At 43.0% G+C, this 24,349-nt stretch overlaps 1 protein-coding gene across 1 annotated transcript in view; it reads left to right on the top strand.

Annotated features, from left to right (window-relative positions):
• Positions 1-23,923, top strand: part of SNRK (SNF related kinase) — a 110,723-nt gene extending 86,800 nt beyond the window's left edge. Inside the window, exons 3-6 of the mRNA XM_040353067.1 lie at positions 3,855-3,996; positions 8,525-8,737; positions 10,767-10,901; positions 19,657-23,923. Coding sequence (XP_040209001.1) covers positions 3,855-3,996; positions 8,525-8,737; positions 10,767-10,901; positions 19,657-20,872 — 1,706 coding nt within the window. The 3' untranslated portion in view covers positions 20,873-23,923. The remainder of the gene's footprint in view (positions 1-3,854; positions 3,997-8,524; positions 8,738-10,766; positions 10,902-19,656) is intronic.
• The last annotated feature ends 426 nt before the right edge of the window (positions 23,924-24,349 follow it).

Raw genomic sequence — 24,349 nt, 5'->3', positions numbered from 1 at the left:
AAATACCACCAAAAGAAAGCTCTATTTGTGGGGAAAAAATAACGTCAATTTTACTTGGGAGCAACGTCGCACGGCCAGCCAAATGGTCCAAGGCTTAAGTGGTTAGGATAAGTTTTCCAGCATTTCCCTTTCGACAGAATTCAATCAAACAATCAACTTCTGTTGAGTGTAGACAGCCACACACCTAGCATCTAAGTTGTGTCTTTGATTGACTTGATGTGTGTTCATATGTGTTGGGTGCTTTGGCTATGTGCTTAGGATGTCAAGGATACACCCAAGGAGTATCCTGATTTTCTGGCCTTTTAAAGTGTTCTAAACCCAGGACCTGCATTCACTATATCTGGTCTCCCACAGAACATGGAAATGCAATTATTTTAGTAAATATAAGCTGCTAAAATACCTTTTCTCATCAGCATTTTTTAGCAGTCCTGTGACTTCTATTGGTGCAGGGTTTGACAAATTTGCTTGGAATCTAGGAGCCAGCTAAAAAAGTTAGGAGCCAGAAAACGCGCCCCGTCCTGCCGAGTTCACGCACAGAAGCAAATGCATACATGAGTAGTGCCCACATATGTAAACGGTGTTCAAACCACACGTGTGAGGTTTTCGCGATTGGTAGAGCAAGAGCAATAATTCTAGACCTCCTCTGTAACTCAAAACATGCAACCTGTAGAAGTTTTAAAACGTCGCCTATGGAGATTTTAAAGGGTAAAAGTTTGTCGCCATTCCACGAGCAAACGCAATTTTAAAGCGTAACATGTTGGGTATCAATTTACTCAGCGTCACATTATCTTTCACAATATAAAAAAAAATGGGCTAACTTTACTGTCTTATTTTTTTTTTATAATTGAAAAATTAGTATTTTTTCCCAAAATACAGAAAGTATTGCAACGACCGCCATTTAATTCTCTAGGGTGTTAGAATAAAAAATATATTTAAAAAGAGGTGAAAGAGACCAAGGAGGGAGATGACAAATAATAAAAAAAAAATAATTAATAAAAAAAAAAAAGCTATTAAAAAAAAGGTTATATGAAGCTATTTAAACAGGCTCCTCCCCACACTCACCATTAGGCAAAAGGCGCCAGATGATGGCTACAATCACTTCCTGCTCTTCTCCACTGTGGGAAGGAGATGGGCGGGCAGTAAATACAGGCAGAAATCGCCATTAGTATTGCTGGTTGTCTCTTGTCATACCAGCCGCGATCACAAGATGGCGCCAGACTACAGTAGGAATTACAGGCCTGCAGTAGACCGCAAAGCCGCGCCCTCAATTACCGGCCGGAGCGGCGGCGGGGAACGGAGACGCAGGATGCCCCAGGCGCCAGGTCTCTATTTTTAGTCACAATTGCGACCTGGCGCCCGGGAATTGTCGAACTCTGTATTAGTGTCTAGCCAAGCACTGGTTAAAGTAGTTGTAAACTCTGTACAACCACTTTTACCTACATATAAGCCTATATTAAAAGAGAAAAATGGAGGGGGGGGGTGTTTCCCTATCCATACTTACCTCGGTGGATGGAGCATCAGATCGATGCTGTGTCTGTCCCCCAGCGTCTCTGCACTGAGAACCGAGCCACTGAACACTACTGATGGCTTAGTTCTCACTCCTCCCTGAGCAGAGCGATGCTGACTGTCAGCATAGCTTCTTCTCTACTTCTCAGCGTTTTTCGGAGTGACGTCACGCAACTCTGGCCAGTCACAGAGCCAGAATCCGCGGCCCCGGAAGGAAGAGGGGTGAAGATGGATGCTTCCAGCCAGAGGGGACAGCGGTGACATCGCAGGCTTCATTTTCAGGGAATTGACACATAATGGGCTACTATGTGATGCATAGTAGCCCATTATGCTTTATCTTTGCTGGGAAATAAAGAGGAAGTAAAACCCATCAGGGTTATCTCCCTCTTTAAAGCTTGTAGGAGGATTTTTCTGACTGACCTATGAGACTGCAAGACCCCTGACCCTCTGTCTGGACAGTGCTGATTGGGCATGTGCTGATCACATGCACCCTCCCAAGAAGAAAAAAACCTCTCTAGCAATACACTCCAAATTGAGCATGTGCAGCCTGTCCCCTGGCTCTGTATTATCAGGAAATTATTAAGATTCAGTGAGAGAATGCAAATGATTAAACCCTGATGCCACGTACACACGATCATTTTGGCTTGTAAAAAACTATCATTTGTGGGCTTCACATCATTTTTCGGGTTCTGAAAAACTACCAAAAAAAAAATCGAACATGTTGCATTTTTTAACGGCGTTTTAAACTATGTCGTTTTTCGGGTTATAAAAAATGATCGTGTGTGGGCTAAAACGACGTGAAAAACCCGCGCATGCTCAGAAGCAAGTTATGAGACGGGAGCGCTCGTTCTGGTAAAACTAGCGTTCGGAATGGAGCAAGCACGTTCATCACGCTGTAACAGACAGAAAAGCGCGAATCGTCTTTTACTAACACGGAATCGGATAAAGCAGCCCAAAGGGTGGCATCATCCGCATGGAACTTCCCCTTTATAGTGCCGTTGTACGTATTGTATGTCACCGCGCTTTGATAGAGCATTTTTTTTTTTTTTAACGATCATCTGTGGACAACGGCAAATAGCAGAGCCGGAGTCCACAGCCCCAGAAGCAAGAGGGGTTGAAGATGAACGCGATTAGAGAGAGGGCACGGTGCGGTCATTGCGGGCTTCTTCTGCAGGTAAGTGGCACATAATGGGCTAGTATGCAAGAACTTTTCAGGGAACAAAGAGGAAGTAAAACCCATCAGGGTTTACTTACTCTTTAATCACTTACTGATCATGTAGCTTCTCTGTCTTTTTTACTCATTGCCTATGTTCCAGTTTAAGCTGCCTCAGGTTTCAAGGTGTTGTCTTTTTCTTGCAGTATCCTAGTCCTTGCATGCAACACTAGAGTTGTGCCCCCCTACAGTGTGTGCGTCAATAGATACACGCAGACCTGTAGCGTGTGATGGCAAGGCACTCCCCTGTTCCTCCCTCCTCCTCCTCCCACATCCCTTCTCCAAAGCAACAGGCTTTTGGTTGCCCTGTCCACTGTTGACTCTTTCCTGTAAAGATTAGTGTACTTTCTATAAAATATTTTGTCCATCGAGGGACATTGGTCCTGCCCCTCTGTTGGCCTTCTGTACTGCTTGCTTACAAAACTTGTTCACATTAAGAACTTAATGGTTGGATGCCAGGTTATACTGTGAGTGGCTTAACATTTATTTGCCGGTGTCCCAACTTACTAAGATTTTTGTTGTAAATACAAACGTATATTACTTTTCACTGTTCGTGGACGTCTTTTTTTTTTTTTTCAATTGTTTTGTAGGCAGTGTATTCATTGTATTTGAACATGTCCATGCAAATGTTTAGGAATTGCGGAAAATGGCCATAACTGCATACAAACAAATAACAGATACAGAAAACCTTAAAAAAAAGCCATACAAGCTTGGAATAAGATGGTCTGCGGGGTGTCTGGCCAGTGAGCTGTAAGGAGCATGTGCTTTCTTTGTCACATTCGAGTATAATTAACATTTTGAGAATGTATTGTTCATCTAAAAGATTACCCTGTCAAACTGCGCATTTAACTTCCTCTTTGACCATAAAAAATATGCATGTAAGGCTTTAGCAATAGGAATGTTACGTAGATGTAAGAAGAAATTGGTAATCTGCTATCGTCATGAAGCCATCTGCCTAAACCACACTGTTCTTCTAACTCGTACTGTACCCATTTCCATAGAACTTTATATGCAGCAATACTAACTTGTTGACAGATTTTTTTTTAGCAGCAAGTATATTTCCCTAGTAAATGACCTCTTTTGCTACAAGGTCTTTTTCACCACTGATTATCTAAAAATCTTTTTTTTTCTTCAGATATTTGGAGCCTGGGTGTAATTCTCTTCATGCTGGTGTGTGGGACTCCTCCATTCCAAGAAGCAAACGACAGCGAAACCTTGACTATGATAATGGACTGTAAATATACTGTACCCAAGCATGTGTCCAAGGAGTGCAAAGAGTAAGTGATGGCTTTCTCTATCACCGTGAGATCATATGAAGGGTAAAATATCAGAGACCTGTTTACAGTCATGTACAGTTGAAGGGGATGTAAACCCACTCTCATCCTTTCTAAACTACTGCCATAGTGCTGATCTATTAGAATATAGATGCCTCCTGCATGTATCCTTACCTGTCAAATGTTTCCCCTCTGTCTGTTATAAGAACTGAAAAACTGCAGATTCTGTGGGTGGGTCTGTTGTCTGGAGCTCGGTGGGTGGAGTCGTGATGTCAGTAGACTCCTCTACACTCCCCTCACACTAAATGCTGCTATGATCACCAACATCCAGTCAAAATCCAGAAAAGTAACCACATGACTTCAGAAAAGGAGTGGGGGTGGGAATTAAAAAATAATGCCTGTCTGCAGGCTAGTGCATGAGATATGTAAATAACCTGTCATTCACAGCAAGGGGGCGGAACGGACTAAGGTTTTTCTCTGTAAGTCAGTTTTATTTCACTGAACAATAAAAGAGGATTGCTTAGAGCTGGATTAACTCTGTGTGGCAAGACTGGGCACATATGATGGGAAATCCTATACTGTACATTGTGACATCAAAAAATAAAATAAAAAATTTGGGTTTACAAAGCAAATCTGTTCACTATTCCTAAACTTTTAACCTAAACGTCTTCCTTTTAAAGCAGGTATCTCATGATTCCTTTTATTACTTTAATTTTGGCAAAACTCTTTTTTTTTGTGTTTTGAGAATCCAAGCTTCTGGTATTTTGAACTTGATTGTTCTGACTTTCCCATATAAATCTCAGTACCAAAGTCTCATCCACTAGATTATCAGTTTGACCATTTTAATACAGGGCACTTTCACCCCCTGCCCAGTCCAATTTTCAGGTTTCAGCACTGTTACATTTTGAATGACTATTGCGTGGTCAGTGCGAGTAGAGGAAAGGCCGATAAATGGCACTTCCCGGTTACCATGTGATCAGCTGTGATTGGACACAGCTGATCACATGGTAAAGAGCCTACGCCATAGGCTCTTTACCAGGATGGGAGATGCGGTGTGTCAGACTTACACACCACACTGCCGATCGCCGCGGCTTATCCTGCTCGACGTCATATGATGTCCAGTCAGGATAATACAACCACTTTCCGGCTGGTATTCTGCTATATGGCAGGGAAGAAGTGATTAAAGCAGCGGTGGTCAACTCTCATGATATAAGGGCCTCAAGTGTGGCCCATGACATCACCAAAGAGCTGCACATAATATTCAGTAATTGTAATGCTACAGAAGGTTGTCAGACTATAGGTGTGATGGTCAGGGACTACAGGCATGTTATAAGACAGGGCTCAAAGTTTCAAATCCTGAGCTACTAGCCAGGCCTTAAGAGTTATTTGCCACCTCTCCTCAGTCTCCATCCCTGCACACTGCACATTTTTCCACTCACTACACACACCCCGGGGAGGAGTCGCACTATGCTCATTACAGGAAAGGCGCAACTAATTGGATGACTGTGCGTGACTTTTCCCTCTAGCATCAAGTTCTAACATTGTACAGGCATAACACTTGGGGTGGGCGGGGACTGGGGGGAGAATCGGCAACCTGTTCAACCCTGCCTACCAGCACGCCCACCTCACCCCTCCGATGCAGCTTCCCACACTCGCCCTCAGCTTATTTCCACTCGCCAAATGTGAGCAGGTGAGTGGAAATGTTGAGGGCTGTTATAAGAGATGGAGTCAGCTGAACCCGCATGGCTTCACTCCCACAGCCCAGTGTGAACCTGGGCTTAATGTTCACAGTGAGGCTGTGTTTGATGGGCATTGATTTTTGATGAAAACCATGGGCTGTAAATGTGATGCATCGTGCAATCTAATCATTGACATGATAATCGTAATCAAATTGAATTGTGAGACCAGTGAAGATGCGCAGCTCTAGTTTAAGGGGGGACTGGTGGGGAGCAGCCTTTAAAAGTTTTTTTCCCTTAATACACATAATGCATTGGGCCCCTTTCACACTGGGGTGGGGGCGGCGTCGGCGGTACCATCAATTTCGCGGCACCATTCGGTCGCTAGCGGGGTGGATTTACCCCTGCTAGCGGCCAAGAAAGGGTTAAAAACCACTGCTTTGCCAGGCTGTATAGCCGCTGTGCCCCATTGATTTCAATGGCCAGGAGCGCTGGAGGAGCGGTATACACACCGCTCCTTCACCGCTCCAAAGATGCTGCTAGCAGGACTTTTTTTTACCGTCCTGCTTGCGCACCGCTCCAGTGTGAAAGCCCTCTGGACTTGCACACTGGAGAGACAGCAGCAGCTGTTTCAGGTCGGTTTGCAGGCGCTATTTTTTTAGCGTTATAGTGCCTGCAAACCAATCCAGTGTGAAAGGGGTCTTAATGTAAATACCTTTTGCCTTTATAACCACTTTAAAATACCATTCTTGTATTAATCTGTTTCACTAGTTGTAATTTTATATTAGACATTATGCTAGTCTGTTTTATATACATTTGTCAAAACATGACATTTTAAATAGCTCAAAGGTACAAAGATATTTGATAAATGAGTCATTGGGTTGTGTCATGTAGAATCCTGCAGCATGTCAGGCACTCGCAAGTTATCTGTAATATGGAACAAATACTGGCAGGGCAGGTGTACAGCCCTAAGAACTTTGGCCCAATCCATCCATCCATCCATCCATCCATCTATCTATCCATCCATCCATCCGTCGACGGTCATACCTTAGAACAGGGATATGCAATTAGCGGACCTCCAGCTGTTGCCAAACTACAAGTCCCATCATGCCTCTGCCTCTGGGTGTAATGCTAGATGCTGTCAGATTCTCGCTATGCCTCATGGGACTTGTAGTTTGGCAACAGCTGGAGGTCTGCTAATTGCATATCCCTGCCTTAGAATATTTGTATGTCTGTAAACTTGTCTCGTGCCCAAGTCTACTCAAGGACAAACTGTCTGTTTTGCTCGAGCAGCCGCTTTATGGAGCTCATTCTTGCCCTTTCTGCAGGCATAAGCATGCAAGTTCAGCTGATTCGAACTTCTGCTTTTGCATGGCTGGATCTTAACCAACTTTCTGTTGCCTAAAATTTGCAGGTTCTTTTAAACGAATTGGGTCTCCAATCTGGCTGTGCTATTGCAATAGGGATTTGGTTTTCAAGCTAGTATGCAGAGTGCATTTGGAAGTGTGCATTGTGGCAGTCAGGGCTGCCATCAGGGGGGTACAGGCATTACACCTGTAAGGGGCCCGGAGGTCCCCAGGGGCCCGGATGGCAACCCCCTTTAAAAAAAAAAAATATATATATTTTTTTTTTTTTTTTTTAGGGCACATTTTTTTTTTTTAGAGGTCCCCAGGGGCCCGGAGGCCCCGGATGGCAACCCCCCTTTTTTTATTTATTTTTTATAAAAAAAAATATTTTTTATATATGTTTATTTAATTTTTTAATAAAGAGCCATTTTTTTTTTAGAGGTCCGGAGGTCCCCATATATATATAATATTATTATTTATTATTATTATTATTAAAGGGCCCAGAGGTCCCCAGGGCCCCGGATGGCAACCCCCCTTTTTTTTATAAAAAAAATATATTTTTTTTATATATATTTTTTTATATATATATTTTTTTGTCTTTATATATATTTTTTATATATATATATATATATATATATAATTTAAAGGGCTCAGAGGTCCCCAGGGCCCCATGTGTGGCAACCCCCCTTTTTTCATAAATGTTTATTTTTAATTATATATATATATATATATATATATATATATATATATATATATATATATATATATATATATATATATATATATATATATAAATTGCAAAAAAGGGGGGTTGCCATCCAGGACCTCTGGGCCCTTTAATAAAAATGAAAAAAATAAACCTCTGGGCCCTTTAATAATAATAATATATATATATATATAATTATTATTAAAGGGCCCAGAGGTTTATTTTTTTCATTTTTATTAAAGGGCCCAGAGGTCCTGGATGGCAACCCCCCTTTTTTGCAATATATATATATATATATACATACATATTTATTTATATATATTATTAAAGGGCCCCCAGGGCCCCAGATGGCAACCCCCTTTTTAAAAAAAAAAATGTATATCATTTTTTTATATTTTTTTTCTTTATTTCTTCGTTTTTGTGTAAAGCCCCCCCCCCCGCTTCTCAATCTGCCCCCCCCCCCCCCCCCCCCCGCTTCTCAATTTATGGCGGCAGCACCCCCCCCCAACGGTTCTCTGCTCCAGGAGGCCCATGCCTGAAGCTGTGTAAGGGGCCCCATAATTCCTGATGGCGGCCCTGGTGGCAGTATTATATACAGTAGGTTAAAAAAGACAGCAACCCCTAAGTGTCTTATAACATGGCAGCCTTATAATATGGGTATCAGCAGTTTGAGGGGAATGGGAACAATGTGCAAAAACAGACTTGTGCAGATTTGTAAACTGGTATATCTCCTACAGTTCTTTACTACTATGTCAAATTTCTTTACCTATATGGTGCTCAGGATTATTGTTTTGTGTTCCCAGTCTGATCACTCGGATGCTACAGCGAGATCCCAAGAGAAGAGCCTCTTTGGAGGAGATTGAAAACCATCCTTGGCTCCAGGGAGTTGACCCATCTCCTGCAACAAAGTACAACATTCCTCTAGTGTCCTACAAGAATCTCTCAGAGGAAGAGCATAACAGCATCATACAGCGGATGGTTCTCGGCGACATAGCAGATCGCGATGCCATTGTAGAGTAAGTTGTTGCTTTACAGCCATTCATGGGTTTGTTCCATGTGATGCGCTTGCTGTGGGTGATCTGTTTCTTTCTGAGATATTCAGAAGACCCCACAGAAGCTATATTCCATAGCCCTGCATACTTGCGGAATCATGTATTCCTTAAGGCTCCGTTTACAACTCCACATTGCGAATCGCCACGATTCTGCCCGCGATCGCAATAGCGGCAAATCGCGGGATGCCGGTGTATTCCTGGTGTGTTGCTCGTCAATTTCAATAGCACCCCAAACGTGGCACGATTTTCCCGTGATTCGATAAGGGACAATCGCGGTAAAAACAAGCGAACAGAATCGGGGGACGCCTGTTGCCCAAAAGGTACATGGTCTTCTTTTGGGCAACGGGCGTCCCGCAATTCTATTTGCATGATTTTACAGCAATTGTCGCCCCCATACGCCTAGATGTGAACGGAGCCTAACTGTTACACTTTAAATGCGCTATGCATCTATGACTGACCACGGTTACAATGCTAATATGCCTAAATGTACTTTTTTTTTTTTTTTTTTTAAATGTATTAGAGAATATGTATTCAAGGAAATTACATTTCATAATAATCCTTGATGTTAGGAGTATTTGACACAATCTGTGATTTTTATTTTTTTTGTCATTTGTATTTACTTTGTGATATTTGTTGCAAATTGGCAACTGGATTTTCAGACTTAAATGCACAGTATTTAAAGCTAAATGGAAAATTTAAAGTATAGGTGCACTTTTCTCCTCTTATCCCCAGCATATTTGCGATCTAATGTGCTTGAAGCAGTTTATAGTGGCGGCCTAATCTTGGAGATACATTTTTTTATTTTTATTTTTTTAGCACAGTACTTGAATGCTATTAGCACAATGTTTTGCAGCATAAAAAGGGGTCATCTGAACTAGAAGGGCTTGGTTTTAGGGTTTTTTTTTTCACTTAAAGCGGGAGTTCACCCTAGAAAATAAATTTTAACATTAGATTCATGCTCATTTTATCAAGGGGAATCGGGTAGTATTTTTAAAATCGAAGCCGTACTTACCGTTTTAGAGATACATCTTCGCTGCCGCTTCCGGGTATGGTCTTCGGGACTGGGCGTTCCTATTTGATTGACAGTCTTCCGACGTAAAAATACTACCTGATTCCCCTTGACAAAATGAGCATGAATCTTTTTTTTCTGCGCTATAAACCAAAAAGGACAGACCACTTTTGAAAACTTTTTTTTTTTTTTTTCTGCTATAAAATATACCCAATAAAAAGATGTAAAAAATAGAACTTCTTCATCAATTTAGGCCAATATGTACTCTGCTCTGTGGTTTTGGTAAAATAAAATCCCAGTAAGCGTATATTGATTGATTTGCGCAAAAGTTGTAGCGTCTACAATCTATGGGATATTTTTATTTTTATTTTTTTACTAGTAATGCAAATCAGCAAATTCTAGCAGGACTGCAACATTACGGTGGACAAATTGGACACCAAGTGACACTTTTAATACTTTTTTTGAGGACCAGTACATCAATACAGTGATCAGTGCTAAAAAATATACACGGTCACTGTACTAATGACACTGGCAGAGAGGGAAGGGGTTAACATCAGGGGCGCTCAAAGGGTTAGTTGTGTCCCTAGGGGGTGCTTGCAAACTGTGGGGGAGGTGCTTCAACTGTGGGAGAACAGAGATCCATGTTCTTGCTTAGAAACACAGGATCTCTTTGTTCCCTACTAACAGAATGGCGATCTGCCTTGTTTACGTATGCAGACCGCTGTTCTGCCTCTCTCGGAAACAATCTGTACCCGCTGATTGGCTCCCGCTATGTCCAACCAAAATTGCATCCCTGCAATAGGTAGATTCTATTTAGGCTAAAGTATAAGCCAACTGAAACAACATGAATTCCATGTATACTTCTCAACAGTTGCGTATTCCGATATAAAGCTTAGTCCTACTTGTAGCTTTTTATGTGCAGATGAAACCGTTCCAGCTCTTTTAGCAATCTCATGTTTCCTGTGTTTTCTTTTTCTCGTTCAGTGCCTTGGAAACAAATAAATACAACCACATAACCGCTACTTACTTCCTGTTGGCCGAGAGGATTCTGCGAGAGAAACAGGAAAAAGAGATACAGGCACGCTCTGCCAGTCCCAGCAACATCAAAGCCCAGTTTAGGTACTAATTTATGTATACCTTATTAGTGAGACTGCTGAGTGGGTGAATAAGGAATGTGCTAAAATATTCTTAGCCTTTTTTTTTTAAATTGGCTGTGAATAAAGTTGTTTTAGCAGTTTTGACTTGTTACATTTGTCATTCGATTTATACATTATTTTGTATTTCTGTCCTGTGATCTAAACCACAGAATGGCTATTTACAATATTTTTTAGGTTTTTAATATTTAGGTCCTACATGTGGTTTGACCACATCTACCTGTGTGGCATGATATAATTTAATATTTGTGCAAAGTTTCCAGCTGTCACTGATTTCCACGTTGCAGTTTTTATTATTTTAATTCTACAGGATTTACTGTATATAGCCCTTTATAACTCAGGTTGGGTTCACACTGGTCCTACAAACGCTCCGACATTAGGAGCTAATGTCGCATGACGTATGAAAATCAATGTTTCCTGTGAGAGCCGTCTTAACTGGTCCGACACGAGTCGGTCCGACTTTGAAAAAAGTTCCTGCACTACTTTGGTCCGACTTTGATCCTACTTTAGCCCATTGAATATCATTGAAGTCGGATCAAAGTAGGATCCTTGTCCTAGCCATCCGACATGGTGATTACAGCAGCAGTGAAAGGAATTTATCTCACTCTGGGATTGTTTTAATTGGTCAAAGAACAAGTCAGACTATCACAAAGTTGGATCAAAGTAGTATCCTGTTCATGAAAGTCGGATGGATGTAGGACCATTGTAGGATCAATGTAGGACTGATGTCACAGAGCAAAGTAGGATGAAAGTCGTATCACTGTCGTGTAGTATCAGTGTAAACCCAGCCTTACCACTACCTTCAAGTGATTGGACTGGCAAAAAGCTTTGCTGGGACTGCCCCCCAGTGTATCCATATAACCCTTCCCACTTCATTAGGCTTTATTTTTTTCTTTTTTTTTCCGGTGTCCTTAGGTGACGGACCCCTTCCTCTGTAGGAAAATATTCTTTTCTTTATCGTTACATCACGGGACACAGAGCGGCATTCATTACTATATGGGTTATATGGAGTACCTTCAGGTGTAGACACTGGCAATCTTCAAACAGGAAATGCCCCTCCCTATATAACCCCCTCCCATAGGAGGAGTACCTCAGTTTTTACGCCAGTGTCTTAGGTGTTAGTCATGGTTTAGCTTGCCTCCGCATCCTTGGGATTAGGTGAGCTACCGGTTCTGTCCAAAAAAGCCTGCGCGCTAAAGTGGTCAGTAACCGGACCCCAAACCCTTGGGGTATAGCCCATAATGCTTTCTTTTTAAGAGAGCTGGACCCTGGGCCCAGAACTTAGAAAACCTTTGGGGCGCCTAATGTTTTCTGTTTGCCAGGGTGCTGTATGGGCCCAGGACAGTGGATCCTTCATGGAAGAAGAAGGTTCCCAGGGCCTGAAGGTCTAGACATCCCCACGGAGATGGGGGAAGATTGGACCTCTTGCTTGGCAAAGTCCTGCGGCATGGAGCAGGTAAGTAAGGGGAAAAAACCTGCGGGGCTTGGCTCTTAGCAAGTTTTTTCTGGGAGGTCACAGGGGACATGCCTAAGGTTATGCATTGCATCTGGCAAACCAGTCACATATCATGAAGATAGGATGGCTCTATATGTTATATTTCCCCATAAAAAGTGACCTCCCTGGTAGTGTTGCAAAAGCTGTGAGTGGGGCCTTTTATGTACAAGTGTATGTGTGTGTCAGAGAGCTATGCTTACCTGCAAGCCTCCAGGCGATGCTCTATCCAGTCCTCTCCCTCATGCCTGCAAGGCAGGCAAAACGCTGACCTCCTTGTGTGTTCCAGGCCTGCGGCTGCAGGAACAGAGAGGCCCTTCCTCCCAACCCCCCCCCCCCGTCGGCGGGCGCGCGCGCGGTGCGCGTGCACGTGTTATAGACGCATTTGGCGCCGTTTTAGCTGGGGGGGAAGGGCGGGTCAGTGGTTTAAAGGAAGGGGCGGCCCTTCCTTAGATGCCACAGCTCATTCATTTCTCTGGCTTAAGGGAGGAAGGACTGGAGTGAAGCACGGGGCGCTGAGGACACACAGTGGCCAGAAAGAATACTACAGTCTTCAGAAGATTGTGGTTTAGCCTAGGAATAGGCTGGTTTTCTTTTCCATCTCATAGTCTTTTCTGTGGCAATACTACTCAGGGGGATAGAATGTTTTTTCTTGCCTAGATTGAAAAAAAAAAAAAAAAAGAAAAAAAGAAGGAAGAAAAGTTTTTCTTTGAAAAAAAAAAAAAAAAAAGTGTCATCTAGGGTAGAGGAAACATTTTTTATTCCCCAAACAGGTGTTTGGGCATTTAACTATTATAAGTCCCAGGTACCAATAAGTAGCAGGTGTACCTCGGTATTGTACCATGGCATCAAGAGCAGAGGGTACAAAAGGTGGGGATTCCCCCGCAGAATCTGAGGTCTCGGATAGAGCTATGCCGCTGCTTTCCCCACAGGGAGCCTTTGGGCCATCGGGGTCTGGGGCTAGAGCTGACGCGAGTCAACCCAACCCTAAGGTGGTCACGGAGGAGGTGTTACTCGCCTCTTTAAATGAGATGCGGAGAAGCATGGGAGAAATGATAGCCGCAGCCATGCGGGGTAGTAAGCGGAATAGATCTCCGTCACCCGTGCGCGGACCCTCGGAAGAGGAGGTCCTTTCCTCTGGGGAATTGGACCTCTTGGACAGAGACCAAGTAGGTTCAGGGATCGAAGATCCGGATACAGAGGAGTCTGGGGCAGTCTCCCTGAGGGAGAGCTGGTGGATTCAGGGCTTGACGGACTTGGTCCATAAGGCATTCAACCTGCCTGTACCAGATCTCCAGGTATCCACGGTTTCAGCTTTGGGCTCACTGAGGGCGCCTCAAAGCAGTGCTGTGTTTCCGATCCATCCTCTATTGGAGGAAGTCTTGTTCCAAGAGTGGAACAAACCAGACAAGGTTTTCTTTCCACCTAAGAAATTTTCTGTCTTATATCCTATGGAAGAAAAGTTTTCCAAGAGATGGGCTTCTCCTGCAGTAGACGCAGCCATCTCATGTGTTAACAAATCGTTAACATGTCCTGTAGAAAACGTACAGGTTTTCAAAGATCCAGTTGATAGACGCTTGGAAGCCCTACTTAAGAACTCCTTCACTTCTGCAGGGGCAGTAGTACAGCCAGCCGTGGCTGCGATTGGAGTCGCTCAAGCTTTATCGGATCAATTTAAGCAAATGCTTGAACTTATTCCTGCCGAGCAGGCAGAAGAATTTTCGGATGTCCCTAAGGCCATATGTTTTACGGTAGACGCAATCAAGGATTCTATCCCTTATCCATATGAGAAGACTCTTATGGTTAAAAAGCTGGGAGGCTGAGCCCCCATGCAAGAAGCTCCTGGCAGGGTTTCCCTTCCATGGAGGACGGCTCTTCGGAGAGGACTTAGATAAATACATTCAGACCATTTCAAGCGGCAAGAGTACTCTCTTGCCAACTAAGAAGAGGGTTCAGGGACCTGCGTTTAAACGACAGTCCTCCCCTGGGCAGGGGCCCTCTAATGCCAAGCAGTATCGACGGCCTCCTGCAAGAACAAACTTCGGCTTCAACAGCAGATCACGAGGACAGGCTGTTAGGGGCAAGAGGCAGTGGTTTCGCAAGCCAGCAAAACCAGCCCCCAAGTCTACCTCATGAAGGGGCGCCCCCACCCACGAAGGTGGGGGGAAGGCTGCGACTCTTTTCGGAGATTTGGGAAGCCAGCATTCCCGACGAGTGGGTACGGTCTTCCGTGGCCACAGGCTACAAGCTAGAATTCCTAAGGTTTCCTCCTCCTCATTTCCAGGAGTCGAGGATTCCAAACGATCTGGAGAAAGGAGCCGCATTAAGGTCGGCTCTAGATCATCTACTTTCCCAGGAAGTAATAGTAGAGGTACCAGTCCTGGAACAGGGGCTGGGTTTCTACTCCAACCTATTCATCATCCTAAAGCCCAATGGAGATGTCAGGCCAATTTTGGACCTAAAGATGGTAAATGCATACTTAAAAGTCCGCTCATTTCGGATGGAATCCGTGCGGTCAGCAGCTGCCACACTCCAAAAAGACGACTTCATGGCGTCCATAGACATAAAGGATGCCTACCTTCATGTTCCAATTTATCAGCCACATCAAAGATATCTACGCTTTATGGTGGCTTCGCGTCATTTCCAATTCGTGGCGCTTCCCTTCGGGTTGGCTACGGCCCCCCGGGTGTTCACGAAGGTTCTAGCTCCAATCCTAGCCAAGCTAAGGATCCAAGGGGTCACGATCCTAGCATACCTGGACGACCTCCTAGTCATAGACCACTCATCTCCCGGCTTGGAACGAGCAGTGGCCCTCACGGTCCAATACCTCGAGAGGTTCGGCTGGGTCCTAAATCAAGAAAAGTCAACATTCCAGCCCACAAGGCAGTTGGAATATCTCGGCATGAGATTAGACACGGAACAACAAGGGGTGTTCCTACCTCTGAGGAAGGTCAAAGCCATCAAGGAATTAATCCTACTGGTTCTAAGCAAGAAAGAACCGACTATTCGCCTATGTATGAGATTACTAGGCAAGATGGTGGCTACTTTCGAGGCGGTGCCATACGCCCAGAGCCACACTCGCATCCTGCAGGCAGCCATCCTGTCAGCATGGAGCAGAAGGCCACAGGCCTTGGATATCCCGTTGCCTCTCTCATCAAGAGTCCGGCAAAGTCTGTGTTGGTGGTTAGACCCTCAGAATCTACTGAAGGGAAAATCTTTCAGCCCAGTGGCTTGGAAGATAGTGACCACAGACGCCAGCCTGACGGGCTGGGGAGCGATTGTGGATGGTTCCACTCGCCAAGGTATTTGGGCAAAGCCAGAGAAGCTTTTACCCATCAACATCTTGGAGCTCAGAGCTGTTCGACTAGCCCTCAGGGCTTGGACGTCGAAATTGCAGGGGCTCCCGGTGAGAATTCAATCAGACAATGCCACGGCAGTGGCATACATAAATCACCAAGGGGGGACCAGGAGTCAGGCCGCTCAGAGAGAAGTGAGCTTGATTCTCTTATGGGCAGAGGCTCATGTGCCCTGCATATCGGCAGTATTCATTCCCGGAGTGGACAACTTTCAGGCGGACTTCTTAAGCCGCCAGACTCTATGGCCGGGGGAATGGTCTCTGCATCCACAAGTCTTTCAAGCACTCTGCCAAAGATGGGGAGTGCCGGACGTGGATATCATGGCATCGAGACTCAACAAGAAGCTAGACAGGTTCATGTCCCGCTCAAGGGATCCGATGGCCTGCGGAACCGATGCTCTGGTTTGCCCTTGGCATCAGTTCAAGCTTCTTTATGCGTTTCCCCCGCTCCAGTTACTACCCCGCCTGCTGCGCAGGATCCGGGTGGAGCACATACCAGTTATCCTGGTAGCTCCAGCATGGCCCAGAAGGGCTTGGTACTCACTAATCCTAAGGATGGTAGTGGGAAACCCTTGGACTCTGCCTCTAAGGCCAGACCTGCTATCGCAAGGTCCGATCCTCCACCCTGCCTTACGGCATCTAAATTTGACGGCCTGGAAGCTGAATCCTTGATTCTCAGGGGTAGAGGTCTGTCTCAGAAAGTAATCTCTACCCTAATCAGAGCCAGGAAACCGGTCTCTAGGGTGATTTATCACAGGGTCTGGAAGGCCTATATAGGCTGGTGCGAGTCCAAGCTATGGCTTCCTCGCAAGTTCACCATAGATAGAGTTTTAAGTTTTCTCCAGCTAGGAGTGGATAAAGGATTGGCATTAAGCACAATCAAAGGACAGATTTCTGCCCTGTCAGTGTGGTTTCAGCGGCCACTGGCCACCCACTCGCTGGTTAAGACCTTCCTTCAAGGGGTCTTACGTATTAAACCTCCAGTTAAATCCCCGCTTTGTCCGTGGGATTTAAATCTTGTTCTGTCGAGTTTACAGAAACAACCGTTTGAGCCGTTGGCTGAAGTTCCTTTGGTTCTACTGACAAGGAAGTTGGTGTTTTTGGTTGCCATAGTTTCCGCAAGAAGAGTTTCGGAACTGGCAGCCTTATCCTGTAAGGAACCATATCTTATATTTCATAAGGACAAGGTCGTTCTCCGCCCTCATCCTTCCTTCTTACCGAAGGTCATATCCAGTTTTCATTTGAACCAGGATTTGGTATTACCATCCTTCTTCCCTAAACCTACTTCCAGAAAGGAAGGGTTGCTGCATACCTTGGATATTGTCAGGGCCATGAAGGCCTATCTTAAAGCTACAGAGAAGATCCGGAAAACAGATGTGCTGTTTATTCTACCGGATGGGCCCAAGAAGGGGCAGGCAGCTGCAAAGTCCACCATTTCTAGGTGGATTAAGCAATTGATCACTCAGGCCTACGGCTTGAAAGGGTTGCCTCCTCCAGTATCATTAAGGGCTCATTCTACTAGAGCCATGGGCGCCTCCTGGGCAGCGCACCACCAGATCTCTATGGCTCAAGTTTGCAAGGCGGCAACCTGGTCTTCTGTCCACACATTTACAAAATTCTACAAGTTGGACGTAAGAAGGAATACTGATACTGCCTTCGGGCAGGCAGTGCTGCAGGCTGCAGTTTGAGACCCTCGGATTCCGGGGGCTCCTCTTTTTTTGAGTTAAATTTAAAATTTAAGATTATTTTTCTCAAATAAGTTGGATTTATTATGATTTGAGTATATCTCTAAATTAAATCCTTTTGTCTTGGAGATGTTCTCCCTCCCCTCATTGTAAGCATTGCTTTGGGACATCCCATATAGTAATGAATGCCGCTCTGTGTCCCGTGATGTAACGATAAAGAAAAAGAGATTTTTAATACAGCTTACCTGTAAAATCTTTTTCTTGGAGTACATCACGGGACACAGAGCTCCCACCCCTCTTTTGAGGACCATTTTGGGAGGCATACTGCTTGCTACAAAACTGAGGTACTCCTCCTATGGGAGGGGGTTATATAGGGAGGGGCATTTCCTGTTTGAAGATTGCCAGTGTCTACACCTGAAGGTACTCCATATAACCCATATAGTAATGAATGCCGCTCTGTGTCCCGTGATGTACTCCAAGAAAAAGATTTTACAGGTAAGCTGTATTAAAAATCTCTTTATTTCATTTTTTTTCCCATTTTTCAAATATTTTATTAACCATCAAAGGCGAGTCTAGGTTGTCAAAGCAGTCATATGTACACAATAACTGGAACAATAGTCCAAAAATAGTAATACGATCATTTATAGCACCCTCAATATACATCCAGTGAGAATTAATCATTTCAGTTACCACAGGGAACACCCCGAGTCTCTGTACCCGGCGGTCGTCCTATCTGTTTTCCATTTTCTCAATTACTAAAAAAAAAAAAAAAATCACCAGATTTTCTTTTCTGTTTGACCGACACTTCTATTGTCCCTCCCCTGTTTCCTTTCGTGATCTCCTTACTGATTGCTGAAAAAAAAAAAAAAAAACTGGAGCCCCACTTAGCGGGTGAGGTTATATGGATACACTTGGATACGATGAAAACGGACTGATTTATATTTTCATCAGTTATCCGATGAAGCTGACTGATGATCAGTCGTGCCTACACACCATCGGTTAAAAAAACGATCGTGTCAGAACATGGTCACGTAAACTACGTACGACGGCACTCTAAAGGGGAAGTTCAAATCCAATGGCGCCACCCTTGGGGCTGCTTTAGCTGATTTTGTGTTAGTAAAAGACGATTCGCGCTTTTCTGTCCGTTACAGCGTGATGAATGTGCTAGCTCCATAACGAACACGAGTTTTACCAGAACGAGCGCTCCCTTTCCCTAATTTAGTCTGAGCATGCGTGGATTTTTAACCGATGAACGTGCCTACAGACGATCGTTTTTTTCCTATTGGTTAGTTAACCATCAGATAATTTTAAAACATGTTCCTAGTTTTTTAACCTATGGATAAAAAAACGATTCGGCCCACACACGCTTTGTTAGTCTGATGAAAACAGTCCATCAGACCGTTTTCATCAGACAAACCGATCGTGTGTACGTGGCATTATTCTTCTGTGTATGCATCAAATCTTTGAAATGCAGATGTACATGTGTTTGCCAATTCTCTACAGTGCTTGTTTGTATCAGCAACTAGACATGGCCAGGCTCTTAAGATTGTTCCCATTGTGTGCAATGAGGAAGATATTAACACAAAGTTAAATAGAAGGCATACAAAAATAGAACACAGGCCTTCAATTATATAAAAATATAAGAAAACGGTCAAAGAAAGCAATTGTCCACTCATAATACTGTAAAGATTTTAAATGTTTTACTTACAATTTCGTTGAAAATTTTTCCATGTATGAAAACTGTAGGAAAGGTGAATCATAATTGCTTGTAGAAACAAATGAGAACTGGAACTATAAAAAAAAAAAAAAAGCTCAAATCCAAATATTATAGATATACATACATCTCCCGATTCCTCCAGTATTTGTAGTTTATTTTTAAATCTTTGGCATATAGCTTTTTTTTTTTTTTTTTTGTCTGCCTGCTGTCAAAATTGGAGATGAATTTGGACTGGTGTTGACAGACTTGCATTTCACATGATTTTGAGAAGCTTCTGAGATCATTCATAATTAAAGGTGCACTTGACCTCCTCCTAACCTGCTTTAAGTGTCTCTTACTGTACATTCCCTTGGGGAGAAAATAAATTTGAAAGTTGAAACTGCCTGTCAACCATGGCCCTTGTAACAGTTTGACATGTAAAAAATTCAAGAAAAGATATTATAACTTTGCTTTTTTTTTTTGTGTGTGTAGGCAGTCCTGGCCCACAAAGATTGATGTCCCTCAAGACTTGGAGGATGATCTGACAGCTTCTCCAATAGCCCATGTGGCTGTTGCATCTACTCAAGCTCGCAGCACAGATAATGTGCTTAATGGACATAGAAACAAAGGTCTTGTGGAGCCCCTGAAAAAAGAGGATGTACCAGATTTTGCTGGTCCCGCAGCCTCAGGCGTTCTTCCCGTGAATCTAAACCCATCAACTAGTGGTAGAAAATGCCTTTTCAGAGTGGAAGAGGATGAAGAGGAAGATGAAGAAGATAAGAAACCCATTTCCCTTTCCACACAAGTTGTTTTACGGCGCAAACCTTCTGTTACAAACCGACTAACATCAAGAAAGAGTGCTCCAGTGCTTAACCAGATTTTTGAGGAAGGCGAATCTGACGATGAGTTTGATATGGACGAGAATCTTCCTCCAAAGCTTAGTAGATTAAAAATGAACATTGCATCTCCTGGCACTGTACATAAAAGATACCATAGGAGGAAAAGCCAGGGTCGGGGCTCAAGTTGCAGCAGTTCAGAAACAAGTGATGATGACTCTGAGAGCCGAAGGCGGCTAGATAAAGATAGTGGGTTTACCTATTCTTGGCATAGACGAGACAGCAGTGAAGGTCCACCTGGAAATCAAGGTGATGGGGGAGGCCAAAGTAAACCAAGCAATGGAAGTGGAGGTGTTGACAAAACCAGTCCAAGCGATAATAAAGGAGGGGGTAGCCCCTCCAATACTTCTAGTGGTAACACCAACAACTCATCTGGAAACACCCGCACCTGCTCTGGTTCTGGTAACCCAGTGCAGCAGTCGCCAAGAAGTGCAGGAGAACTTGTAGAGAGTCTAAAATTAATGGGTCTTTGCTTAGGTTCCCAACTGCATAATGGGGCCAAGTATATAATTGACCCCCAAAATAACCTGTCCTTCTCAAGTGTCAAAGTGCAAGAGAAGTCCTCTTGGAAGATGTGCATAAGCTCAAATAGTAGTGCCAGTAAAGCTGCCCCATCTAGCGGTATAAAGTTATTCTCTGATCAAATGTCAGACACCACTAATGAACTGGAACGTCTCAAGAACAAGAACTTTAAGAATAATGTATTACAGCTACCTCTGTGTGAAAAAACAATTTCTGTGAATATCCAGCGGAATCCCAAGGAGGGACTGCTATGTACCGCTAGTCAAACCAGTTGCTGCCATGTCATATAACAATGGCTTAATGTACAGAGCAGTAAAATGCCATTGTTTGTGGCTGAGGACATTTGCTGTTTGTGTATTCCATTTTGTCGTCTTCGTTTTTTAAAGTGGGCTTCATGGGCAATTATTTATTATTATTTCCCCCCCCCCCCCCCAGGTAGATCAGCAGCATGTTTTTATTTTGTGCAGGCTGCTAGACGGCACTATCTCTTCTGCCGACTTTTTATTATTATTTTTTTATTGTGTAACTTTTAACTTGTTTAACGAAAAATCATGTTGAGTGTGACCTACAAGCATACAGTGTGAGGAACACTTAAGTCTCATTTTCAGCACTTAAGCTAAGGAGACCTTCCTGGATTTCCTTTTTCTCATAATTCCAGTCCTTACTCTTGTAATTGTGGTGTATGTGTGTGTGTGTGTGTGTGTGTGTGTGTATGTGTGTGTGTGTCTGAGAGAGAACCAAAGCAATAATGTTTTGTCATTGAATCTGCCCCTTGGGGTAGATTGGCATATTCCAAGGCTTGCACAAATTAAAGATGCACTGAAAACAGTGTTCCAGCTATCATTTCCAATAGCTGACTTAGAAATATTGGAACATGTCTCAGACCAGTCCCAAATTAAACTAGTGTCTAAAAACATTAAAGCAGATTTATTTTTTTACATTAAATAAGACAATCTTTCTTTCCACCATTTTGTATATTTTAACAGTCATGTAAAGTGGTCAGTGCAGGTTTAATCCACCAGTTTTCCTGATTCATTGGGGTGAACAATGAAACCATGTCCTGTATAAAGCTGAGCAGTGGTCTGGATATAAAGCGAACCATGTCGGTGTGGTTGTTTACATAGCCAATTTCCAGAATCCTTGGTGCACATTTTGCATTAATGTTGGGTTTAGCATTTATTTTAAGTATTTAATGTTCTACTGTAAAATATGTCTATTTTTTTTTTTTTTATATATATATATATATCAAACTTGTGTAGGATCGTTTCGAGTTGCATATAGTAAATTATATATTTCTGGATATCCTGTAAAGATTGAAAAATATAATTTATCAAATTATGAAACTAAAAAGGATTTATAAAAAACAAAAACAAAAAAAAAAAGCTGTCATCTAGTATAAATGGCAGTATATTTATTTTCCCATTAAGTGACCTGTAGTAAAAATAAATCTATTTGTTCATGCATTCGTTTTGCTAGTGAGGAGTTTTAAAGTTTGCCCTGTATGTAGCATTTGGATGCCTGATTCAGCTAATGCCCAGGAGCTGATGGCAAGACATTCAAACCTGTAGTAAAATCTTACAGATCTGAACAGTGCCGCAGATCTGAGCAGCCAGACTTCAAAGACCACAGATGCAGTCCTTTTGTAACCAGAAGCTCCATTAGATTTCAGTTTTCTTGATAAGTACATTGGTTGGCCAGATATCGAATATATCTAAGATTTACAGGGGCATAATAAAATGGACAAAGGTCTGAATGTTTGGCACCCAAGTCCAATTTTATTATTGAAGAGCAGATAATACAACCAGTTTTGCAAAGTCTGTACACACAGAAGTGTTCATCCCACAAGTAACTTTACACCCTCTATTCTTTTTGGCTTTTATTGGCTGTGGAAGTGCTTTTTTGTCAGTAAAACTTTAGATTAAATATAAATGCTTGCTCTTTAACAGTAATTTGTAGTGGACAGCTGGCTATTTTTCACCCAGGGCATTAACAATTAGGTGGCTCTTGTACCTGGATCAGGAGTTTCATATTTACAGTAACAGTGAACATAGAGCCATGGTAGTTCAACAACTTTGCAAGCATCCATAATATATACGTTTTCTTTTTTCTTTTTTTTTATACAGTGGAACCTCGGATTGCGAGTAACGCGGTTAATGAGCGTTTCGCAATACGTGCACTGTATTTTTAATAATCGTAACTCGGTCTGCGAGTGTTTTCTCGCAAAACAAGCAGAATTCAGGACAAAGCGGTGTGCAGTACCACGCTTGGCCTGCAGTGGGGTGGTGCCAGAGCCAAATGGTGCCGATCGGAAAAATGAACAAAAAGGCCAGAGGACAGCTCAGCTGACCTTGGCAAATCTCGAGAACGGAGTCTTTCCGAGGCCAGCCGAGGTGTCCTCTGGCCTTTCCGAGGCTCTCCGGCGCCCCCCACCTCTGGCCGCATGCGGTACTGCATTGCCATTGAACTCAACGCGGAACAAATTATTTTAGTTTCCATTGACTTCAATGGGCAAACTTGCTTTGATATGCGAGTACTTTGGATTATGAGCATTCTACTGGAACGGATTATGCTCATAATCCGAGGTTCCGCTGTATCTGTAAACTGGTTGTTTTAAATGGTCCAGTGACTTCAGTTAAACAGCAACATGGGCGCTATGTTTAGTCCTTTTTACTCTTCTGCTGAAGCTAGTCATTGACTTTACATCACACCGGGGCACAATCTGACTGGGAAATATTTTTTTCCTTATTCCATTATTTAAATGCTTTATGGTTATGGATGAAACAAAGAAGAGATGAGGGAAACATACTAAAGTGTACACACGGACTGGAAATCGGATCAGTTTGGCAAGGACTGGCCTAATTCAAACTGCATGTACCCCTTCCGATTTAACAGATGCTGATCATTACATCAACTTCTGTTGAATGATCCTGCTGGAAAAACAGCATTCAATTAGCTACTGCAGCCAATGACATTTTGATCAGTGTCTTGTAGCCCATCGGCTGCAGCGCTGATCACTGTATACCGACAGTGGAGGAGTTCCACTGTCAGAATACTATAGCACATTGGGAGATATTGCTGCATTCATCTCACTTGTGTTAAAGCTGGTTGAATGAAAAAAAAAACTGTCTACCTAGTTTAACAGTCAGCAGAAACTTAACAAACCACAGAAAACCTAAATAGCCTAGGGCTTCTTAACATAAGTGTCCAAATTGAGCTGCCCAGACTGCTTTTTGATTTCGGGGAACTCGCCTAGACTCAATGGTTGGAAGGATATACGAAGTCATAAAGCTTTATAAGCACAACTGCTTTCTTACACGTGGCTTTCTATTGCAAAAAAAAAATGGTGCTTGCAAAGTGTAGCAGGCATGGACTCTGCAGCACCATTTATTTTATTTTGACAAATCTCGCCGAGATCTCATAGCCAGCTGAAAAAGTCAGGAGCCAACAAACTACAGCCGTGGTCTTATTTTACTGACATATTTATATACACAAAGTTAGATGTGTGTGAATATATCTGTAAAACATACTTACCAAAATTCAGTTTTTTACTACACACGCACATAATTCTGACCTATATGGTTTTTCACAGTACTGACCCATAATGCTTTCTCACTTTTACACACAACAAAAACACAGCGAGAGCTGAGCCATTTTAAACCCTAATAGTAGAAGTCTTTTGTAACAATATACTGCCCCTGTTCCTCCTAAGTCACATGCGCTGTTGATTGTCTGGAACTTATCCCTCTTACTTGTTATGTAAAAAAATT

The sequence above is a fragment of the Rana temporaria genome, chromosome 5, assembly GCF_905171775.1.
Source record: "Rana temporaria chromosome 5, aRanTem1.1, whole genome shotgun sequence".
Lineage (NCBI taxonomy): Eukaryota > Metazoa > Chordata > Amphibia > Anura > Ranidae > Rana > Rana temporaria.
The sequence above is the reverse complement of the archived record's forward strand: the minus strand, read 5'-3'. Positions and strand labels throughout refer to the sequence as shown.